The following is a 10500-nucleotide window of genomic DNA, read 5'->3' on the forward strand; positions in this document are numbered from 1 at the left end:
TTTTTTTGTTATTGTTGTTGTATGGGTTATAAAAAATCAAATCAAATATCATTGTAAAAGCTTAGTTTTAGAGTTTGTATGATATGTATATCTTATATATTTATTTTAATCTTTTAAAATGTTTATCTCCATTTTCTATTTTGTATTAACATCTTATAAGTCATTATTTTCATACTTCCTTACAATATTCACCACACAATAAGATCTTAAAGTTGAAATGATCCATATGTAGTTATCTATTATGTCTCTGGTTATCTCAAATATTCATGTATCATTTTAAATAATTTATAAAGATCAATATAATATTTAAAGAGCAATATAATTATCCATTTATCCATTTATAAATACTATTTTGTTTTGTGATCCAATTGTTAAATCTGCAGAGATCAATATAATATGTATTTTTTTTTATGATTTGAGATTTTTGAAAACAAAAAGAACATAATCAAACAATTGGTTTTTTGTGTCTTTAATCAAAATAAAAAATGATCCAAAAAACAAAACATATTCAACTGGAACTTAAATATAAAAATAAAATATAATTTTAAAAATATCATTTCACTAAATTCTCTAAAGATGAAACCATTAGTATGAAATCTAGCACTATAAATTAAATTGATGAGTAAAAACCAAAAAAATATAAGTTATCCTTGGGATTTTAAAAATTATTGAGATTGAAGAATTCATATAATTTTATAAGAAAACTAATTTAGTTTGTCACTTAAAAAGTAATATTTTTTATTTTGAAATATTATGTGTAAGTGTTGAGTTTATATCAACAAACAACCAAATCATGTGAATTTTGATTCAGCCACTTGGTATTCCTTTTATTTTAGGTTATAAAAAATTAAAATATTTATTTATAATTAAAGACATGTAACTCCATTTAACTCAAATGTAACTCCTATCCAATAATTGTACATTAATTCATTCCTCCTACTAACTTATTATCTTTCAAGAGAAATTATTTTTGGTTAAATTTTAATATTTTTTATTTATTTTGGTTGGCTAAACTTATATTCATATTTTGGTTGGCTAAATTAATATATTTCTCATGTAAAATTATTGTTTATAATATATTTCTCATTTCAAAGTTTAAAGCAATATATCATATATATAAAAGTAAGGTTTTGGTCTCTCCTTATTGGTTGATTTTCATTTAATGTTTTCTAATTTTTTTTTATTTTTTTATTTGCTTTCTAATTGCTTTAAACAATATTTAAGATCCAATAAACACAATACATTTAACTCACACATTAAAATAAAATTATAACTGAAAATAAAATAAATTATGCATTAATCATATTCTACCACTCAATTTTATTCAAACACAATAAATTACTATTGTAACTCCATAGTTCTAAATGTAACTTCCATCATTTCTTATCATATAAATAAGCATTCTCTCAATCTATCATTCTCTCATATTGACATTCTTTTACTATCTCATTTTCACATTCTCTCATTCTCTTCTACAATACCTCAAATCATTTTTCGTTTTTTTGTTATTTTTGATTTCTTATTTTTGTTGTATGGGTTTTAAAAAAAAAATGAAATATCATTGTAAATTGTTAATGCTAAATTTTAATTTTAGAGACTACATGATATATATTTTACATTGTTTTTATTTTAAAAGATTTATCTCCTTTATCTAATTTGGATTATTATCTTATAAGTAATCATTCTCTCTTCCTCTCCCACCAATATCAAATGTTGTTATATCTCATATGTGTTGTAAGAGTTTGATTCTATATTTTAATTTAGAAAGTATTATATATATATAGATATTACATTGTTCTATTTTTTAAAGATTCATCTCCATTATCTAATTTGGATTACCATCTTATAGTAAACATTCTCTCCTCCTCTCCTACCAATATCAAATGTTGTTATATCTCATATGTGTTGTAACTTGTAAGAGTTTGATTCTATATTTTAATGTAGAAAGTATTATATATATTTAACATTGTTTTCAATTTTTATTTTATTTATATAAAAAAATATTTCTTTTATATTTCTTGCCTTTCTAATCTATTCATATTTATTTTTTAAATTTGCATAGTTAAATTTAAATTCACATATGTTGGTTTTAACAAAACAATCAACTTTATTTGAGAATTAGATGTTCCTATTCATTTTTAAACGATCAATGTGTAACATATAAGCATTTTGTCTTGCAATCACAAGTTCCATTTCCATTGCTTAACTCCATGGTTAAACTATAATATATGTTGTCCTATTTGTAGGAATAACAACATACTTATTTAATTTATTTAAAAGAGCAGATGATTAAACGAAATAAACATTTCTCCAAATTTTATAATTCAATCAGTGAGTGTACTTATTACTTTGAAAAACTTTTACATTGAAGTTCATAAAATCATATAAGAAAACTAAAATACTATATCACTTCAAATTTGGAAGGAAACACTTGGTATTCCTTTTAAAAAAAGTCAAGACACATATAAAAATTTATTAATATTTAACTCACTTTAAAGACATTAAAGGTCATTTAACTCAAAAATAACTTCTATCCAATAATTTCATACATTACTCCCACAAATAAAAAAATATATATATATGTTCAAGATTGTATTTAAATATTACATAATTTTTTAGTTAGCTAAATTTATAGTCACATATATACAATATATATACATAAGAATTTATATTACTTATTAACACCATAATTCGACCCATTATTTGCTTAACTCAATATTGGTTTCAAAGCCAACTAAAGAAAAACAGAAACAATCTTATTGATATTAGACCAAAACATGGGCATACAAACATAATCACTTACACGGAAGATATTTTTAAAAATAATTTATTATTACAACATCAATGTATGAAGGGTTTACATAAACAGTTAATTAGAAAATCTATAATACAATAAATGTATTGGAAACAATATCAGTCAATGATAAGATTGAATCCTCAAAAGCAAGAAACAACATCTTCATAATTCATAAAAAGTAAACGCCACAATTATACACATCTGAACGAAATGGTATAAACATATAGTGTATAAATAAAAGTGATGGCAAAGCCCGTATATGCCTAATTAAAACGAGATAATACAAAAGAGAAAACAAAAAAGACCAAAAACAAAAAAAAAACAAAGAAGTGCCAACTACACCACAACCCACGCATTGCGTGGGGAAGCACCTAGTAACTACAAATGTTAGGTTTCATAGCACTAAGTTTTGTCAAATATCAAATGATAAGTTTCTCTTAATGGGTGTATTTTTATAACTTTCATTAAAATATATATACAACAATATATATTTGGGAATACAATCGAGGTGACCCATACATGGTTTCAATGCAATAAATAGCTTATCAGCTTATTAAGAATACTCTATAGAAACTGAGTTTGGTCCCTTCGTATATATATCATATTGCATTTATATTAAAAAATTATCGAAAATACCTATTAAATTTTGGAAAGATATATAAAAATAATATAATTCTTCGTAGGAACCTAATGACTAAAATTAAATAATATTGACTGAAAATTTATGAGAGTAATTAGGGTTTGAATTATAATTTTATGGAAAACAGAATGAATTTTACTTTTAAGGAAAACGAATTGGTAAGATCTAATGAAGAATAAATGAGTAAGCAATTATCAAATTACTTACGGAAAACATCCCACCATTAGATTATATAAGACTAAATGCCAGAAACTAAGCAGGAATAGAAGTCCAAAATTTAAACTTTGAGCCAAAATTTTATGAACTGATCAGAGAATTTTGAGAACACATAAACATCTCACAATCTAACATAACCTAGAATCGTTTCTTGCCCATGAATCATTTATAAGATTGAAACCCAGAAATAAATTTTATACATAATTCAGAATCTGTTTTTTTTTTCCCCTAAATCATATACAAGATTGAAACCCATATTTATCATTTCAAATTAAACTGATGAATGGTGGCTTTAAATCAGAAGGGATCTACAACTGGTTCTTATTGAAAAAGGGAAAAATGAAATGTTGAGAGTATTTTTTTTTGTTTTATGGACCAGTAATTACTTAGGTCCAAAGTACAAATGAATTTAGTTAATTAGGTATAAACAACAAAATAAGACAGGTGTTAGATAGATAACATGTCAAGTGTCATCTTTTTAGTAAAAATTGAGCAAAATCTTCTCATATTATACCAGATGTAAAAGATAGTAAAATTTAAAATGTTAAAAAAATATATTTTAAAATGGTATTTCTAACAAATTTTCATTAAAGAAGTATAAACCAAAGATGTAAGCAAGATTTCTCCCGAGAGGTTTGAGCTTTTTTTTGTTGTTTCTCGTCGATGGTCTAATAAAATAAAATAAAGAATAGAGCAAAGGTTCAAAGAAATAGTAAAACGATTATATTGTCTATCTTCAGCAATGCCAAAAGAAGCCAAGAAGGGCCACCAATGGATATATACGACCTGAGCCTGCCTACCATCCCGTGTCGCACTCTTAGCAAATGTCTCGTGCCGACGTATTCGATTTTTTCTTGTTTCTTTGTTTTTTTTTCCATATTTATAAAACAAAATGATTAGTGATGAATTAAAATGATAACGGTGTTATATTGATACATATATTATTAGTTTACTTCCAAGTTCCAACTTGCAGAAAATATCAGTATATAAAACCAATATATGCAGAAGTAGCTGCTGCATTACTAAGACAGCTTAGTAGAGAGATATAGAAACTGAGATGGAAGCGGCGGGTGAAGATTGCTGTGAGAGCGGCCCGGGTTACGCCACGCCTCTCCTTGCCATGTCTGGTCCACGAGAGGAACTCATCTATGTCACTGCCTTATACACCGGTAAACTATTTTCTAGCTCTTTATATATGAAGTGGAATTTTGGTTTCAAACTTTGTTATGTCGGCTAAAGGTTTTTGGAAATTGGTTTGGTCCAGGAACTGGGACGGCAAAGCCAGATTACGTAGCGACGGTGGATGTGGAACCGAGTTCAACGACATACTCTAGTGTCATCCATAGACTACCAATGCCTTTTCTTGATGACGAACTTCATCATTCAGGCTGGAACTCTTGTAGCTCTTGCTATGGTGATCGTGCTTGTGAAAGACGTTACATCATCTTGCCTTCTCTTCTGTAAGAAACTTAACAACATCTCTCCTCTGTTTCTTTTGTATCTGAAAACTTCTCATGTATTGTGTTCACATCTCACACATGTCGGAAAAAAGTTCTGGTCGCATCTACATCGTCGATACGAAAACAAACCCGAGGGAACCATTTCTACACAAATTTGTGGAGCCAGCGGAGGTTTTGGAGAAGACGGGATTGGCTTATCCGCATCAACCTCATTGCTTAGCTTCCGGAGACATTCTTGTGTCTTGTCTTGGGGATGAAGATGGAAACGCAAAAGGCAGTGGGTTTCTCTTACTTGATTCCGAGTTTAATATCAAAGGAAGGTAACATCGAGAATAACGGATTTGTACTGTTTCTTAGATGGCAAGAAAGAGGAACCAGACCTAATTGTTCACTTAAGGATTTTGAGTAACAGCTAATTTAATTTAAATTTCTTTTAAAAGGTGGGACAAGGATGGACACAGTCCTTTGTTTGGGTATGATTTCTGGTACCAACCTCGACACAAGACGATGATTAGTACCTCTTGGGGAGCACCAGCCGCGTTTACCAAAGGATTTGACCCCAAGGACGTCTCTGATGGCTTGTATGGAAGGCATCTACATGTCTATAGTTGGCCCGAAGGAGAATTGAAACAGATACTTGACCTCGGTGATACCGGACTTGTACCCTTAGAGGTAAACACTAGTCTTGCAAATCTCAGCTTATACTACTTTCTTCTTCCACAAGAAACAACATCATCCTCCTCTGTTTTGTTTTGCAGATAAGATTCTTGCACAACCCGGATAAAGCTATCGGATATGTGGGGTGTGCGTTGTCGAGTACTATTGTCAGATTTTTCAAGAAGGATGATGAAACATGGAGCCATGAGGTATAATGAATCTTCATTTCTTTTTCTTTTTTTTTTCTTCCTAACTACAAACAACCTCTCCAATTTTAAGGTGGCTATATCAGTGGAACCTCTGAAAGTTGAAAACTGGATTCTCCCGGAAATGGGAGGCGTTATCACTGACTTTCTAATCTCACTCGACGACCGATTCCTCTATTTTTCCAACTGGTTTCAAGGAGATATTCGCCAGTACAACATCGAGGACCCGGAAAACCCTGTTTTAACCGGTCAACTATACGTAGGTGGGCTAGTCCAAAAGGGAAGCGATGTCTTCGCCTTAGGAGAAGATGGAAAGAAGTTTCAGTTCGATGCCCCTAAGATCAAGGTCCGTTGTACAAAATCTAGAACGTGTTACTTGTTATACACGCTATTGTAATAATTGGTGTTTTTCTTGTGTGAAGGGTCAGCGTCTGAGAGGAGGTCCTCAGATGTTTCAGTTGAGCCTAGATGGGAAGCGACTGTACGTGACGAACTCGCTGTTTAGCGTTTGGGACAGACAGTTTTACCCTGAACTTGTGGAGAAAGGCTCACACATGTTGCAAATTGATGTAGATACAGACAAAGGTGGTCTATCCATAAACCCTGACTTCTTCGTCGACTTTGGGTCCGAGCCAGATGGTCCTGCGCTCGCTCACGAAATGAGATATCCTGGCGGGGACTGCACCTCTGATATATGGGTTTAGTTTAATTCACAAAATGACTAAACAAACCTCTATATGGAACCTAGAACAAAACGCAGTTGTTTATAAAGGGTTTGTGTGATCAATAAATTAATAAAATCAATAAACGTTGATACTTCAAATGCAAAATAGATACAATTTAATTGATTCTTTACAGTTTTCACCCTCGTTCAAACACAGAAACATATGCTAACGATCAAGACAATAGCTACTGTAACATTAACTCATGACTTCATCATACAATCAACTAAAAAAAACTTATGTTCATGTCAAAAAAAAGTTAAAGAATCAATACAAAAAGTTAGACACCTAATGGGCGACGTGCCAGCTTAATACAAAATGTTGAATTGCTTATATGGATGGCTTGAGAGGCTTCAGTGAGCCCCTTTTATTANCAGAATCTGTTTTTTTTTTCCCCTAAATCATATACAAGATTGAAACCCATATTTATCATTTCAAATTAAACTGATGAATGGTGGCTTTAAATCAGAAGGGATCTACAACTGGTTCTTATTGAAAAAGGGAAAAATGAAATGTTGAGAGTATTTTTTTTTGTTTTATGGACCAGTAATTACTTAGGTCCAAAGTACAAATGAATTTAGTTAATTAGGTATAAACAACAAAATAAGACAGGTGTTAGATAGATAACATGTCAAGTGTCATCTTTTTAGTAAAAATTGAGCAAAATCTTCTCATATTATACCAGATGTAAAAGATAGTAAAATTTAAAATGTTAAAAAAATATATTTTAAAATGGTATTTCTAACAAATTTTCATTAAAGAAGTATAAACCAAAGATGTAAGCAAGATTTCTCCCGAGAGGTTTGAGCTTTTTTTTGTTGTTTCTCGTCGATGGTCTAATAAAATAAAATAAAGAATAGAGCAAAGGTTCAAAGAAATAGTAAAACGATTATATTGTCTATCTTCAGCAATGCCAAAAGAAGCCAAGAAGGGCCACCAATGGATATATACGACCTGAGCCTGCCTACCATCCCGTGTCGCACTCTTAGCAAATGTCTCGTGCCGACGTATTCGATTTTTTCTTGTTTCTTTGTTTTTTTTTCCATATTTATAAAACAAAATGATTAGTGATGAATTAAAATGATAACGGTGTTATATTGATACATATATTATTAGTTTACTTCCAAGTTCCAACTTGCAGAAAATATCAGTATATAAAACCAATATATGCAGAAGTAGCTGCTGCATTACTAAGACAGCTTAGTAGAGAGATATAGAAACTGAGATGGAAGCGGCGGGTGAAGATTGCTGTGAGAGCGGCCCGGGTTACGCCACGCCTCTCCTTGCCATGTCTGGTCCACGAGAGGAACTCATCTATGTCACTGCCTTATACACCGGTAAACTATTTTCTAGCTCTTTATATATGAAGTGGAATTTTGGTTTCAAACTTTGTTATGTCGGCTAAAGGTTTTTGGAAATTGGTTTGGTCCAGGAACTGGGACGGCAAAGCCAGATTACGTAGCGACGGTGGATGTGGAACCGAGTTCAACGACATACTCTAGTGTCATCCATAGACTACCAATGCCTTTTCTTGATGACGAACTTCATCATTCAGGCTGGAACTCTTGTAGCTCTTGCTATGGTGATCGTGCTTGTGAAAGACGTTACATCATCTTGCCTTCTCTTCTGTAAGAAACTTAACAACATCTCTCCTCTGTTTCTTTTGTATCTGAAAACTTCTCATGTATTGTGTTCACATCTCACACATGTCGGAAAAAAGTTCTGGTCGCATCTACATCGTCGATACGAAAACAAACCCGAGGGAACCATTTCTACACAAATTTGTGGAGCCAGCGGAGGTTTTGGAGAAGACGGGATTGGCTTATCCGCATCAACCTCATTGCTTAGCTTCCGGAGACATTCTTGTGTCTTGTCTTGGGGATGAAGATGGAAACGCAAAAGGCAGTGGGTTTCTCTTACTTGATTCCGAGTTTAATATCAAAGGAAGGTAACATCGAGAATAACGGATTTGTACTGTTTCTTAGATGGCAAGAAAGAGGAACCAGACCTAATTGTTCACTTAAGGATTTTGAGTAACAGCTAATTTAATTTAAATTTCTTTTAAAAGGTGGGACAAGGATGGACACAGTCCTTTGTTTGGGTATGATTTCTGGTACCAACCTCGACACAAGACGATGATTAGTACCTCTTGGGGAGCACCAGCCGCGTTTACCAAAGGATTTGACCCCAAGGACGTCTCTGATGGCTTGTATGGAAGGCATCTACATGTCTATAGTTGGCCCGAAGGAGAATTGAAACAGATACTTGACCTCGGTGATACCGGACTTGTACCCTTAGAGGTAAACACTAGTCTTGCAAATCTCAGCTTATACTACTTTCTTCTTCCACAAGAAACAACATCATCCTCCTCTGTTTTGTTTTGCAGATAAGATTCTTGCACAACCCGGATAAAGCTATCGGATATGTGGGGTGTGCGTTGTCGAGTACTATTGTCAGATTTTTCAAGAAGGATGATGAAACATGGAGCCATGAGGTATAATGAATCTTCATTTCTTTTTCTTTTTTTTTTCTTCCTAACTACAAACAACCTCTCCAATTTTAAGGTGGCTATATCAGTGGAACCTCTGAAAGTTGAAAACTGGATTCTCCCGGAAATGGGAGGCGTTATCACTGACTTTCTAATCTCACTCGACGACCGATTCCTCTATTTTTCCAACTGGTTTCAAGGAGATATTCGCCAGTACAACATCGAGGACCCGGAAAACCCTGTTTTAACCGGTCAACTATACGTAGGTGGGCTAGTCCAAAAGGGAAGCGATGTCTTCGCCTTAGGAGAAGATGGAAAGAAGTTTCAGTTCGATGCCCCTAAGATCAAGGTCCGTTGTACAAAATCTAGAACGTGTTACTTGTTATACACGCTATTGTAATAATTGGTGTTTTTCTTGTGTGAAGGGTCAGCGTCTGAGAGGAGGTCCTCAGATGTTTCAGTTGAGCCTAGATGGGAAGCGACTGTACGTGACGAACTCGCTGTTTAGCGTTTGGGACAGACAGTTTTACCCTGAACTTGTGGAGAAAGGCTCACACATGTTGCAAATTGATGTAGATACAGACAAAGGTGGTCTATCCATAAACCCTGACTTCTTCGTCGACTTTGGGTCCGAGCCAGATGGTCCTGCGCTCGCTCACGAAATGAGATATCCTGGCGGGGACTGCACCTCTGATATATGGGTTTAGTTTAATTCACAAAATGACTAAACAAACCTCTATATGGAACCTAGAACAAAACGCAGTTGTTTATAAAGGGTTTGTGTGATCAATAAATTAATAAAATCAATAAACGTTGATACTTCAAATGCAAAATAGATACAATTTAATTGATTCTTTACAGTTTTCACCCTCGTTCAAACACAGAAACATATGCTAACGATCAAGACAATAGCTACTGTAACATTAACTCATGACTTCATCATACAATCAACTAAAAAAAACTTATGTTCATGTCAAAAAAAAGTTAAAGAATCAATACAAAAAGTTAGACACCTAATGGGCGACGTGCCAGCTTAATACAAAATGTTGAATTGCTTATATGGATGGCTTGAGAGGCTTCAGTGAGCCCCTTTTATTAGATTCCCTCTTCTTCTTTTTTTCTTCTACTATTTTTTTTTTTCCTCCATTAGCTAGAAAACCCTAGAACGGCATAAACTGCTCTTTGTAGTTTTTGGGTAATGGAAGTGTAATAGAAGGTAATCTCTTGTGTATTCTTATCAAATATGTAAAGTAATTATACAAAAGGAGTTGCCTAAAAGTGATAAGACCGTATCATAGTAAATCTAAGGATATA

At 32.7% G+C, this 10500-nt stretch overlaps 2 protein-coding genes across 2 annotated transcripts; both read left to right on the forward strand.

The window, feature by feature from the left end:
• LOC104746893 (selenium-binding protein 3-like) lies at positions 4668–6695 on the forward strand. Its single transcript, XM_010468435.2, has 7 exons — positions 4668–4822; positions 4918–5113; positions 5206–5433; positions 5554–5785; positions 5872–5979; positions 6050–6322; positions 6399–6695. Exons 1-7 carry the CDS (start codon positions 4711–4713, stop codon positions 6678–6680), a joined length of 1431 nt encoding a protein of 476 aa, XP_010466737.1. The 5' UTR covers positions 4668–4710; the 3' UTR covers positions 6681–6695.
• On the forward strand, positions 7881–9908 carry LOC104746894 (selenium-binding protein 3-like). The gene is made up of 7 exons (XM_010468436.2): positions 7881–8035; positions 8131–8326; positions 8419–8646; positions 8767–8998; positions 9085–9192; positions 9263–9535; positions 9612–9908. Exons 1-7 carry the CDS (start codon positions 7924–7926, stop codon positions 9891–9893), a joined length of 1431 nt encoding a protein of 476 aa, XP_010466738.1. The 5' UTR covers positions 7881–7923; the 3' UTR covers positions 9894–9908.

This window comes from Camelina sativa, chromosome 15 (assembly GCF_000633955.1).
Source record: "Camelina sativa cultivar DH55 chromosome 15, Cs, whole genome shotgun sequence".
Taxonomy (NCBI): Eukaryota; Viridiplantae; Streptophyta; class Magnoliopsida; order Brassicales; family Brassicaceae; genus Camelina; species Camelina sativa.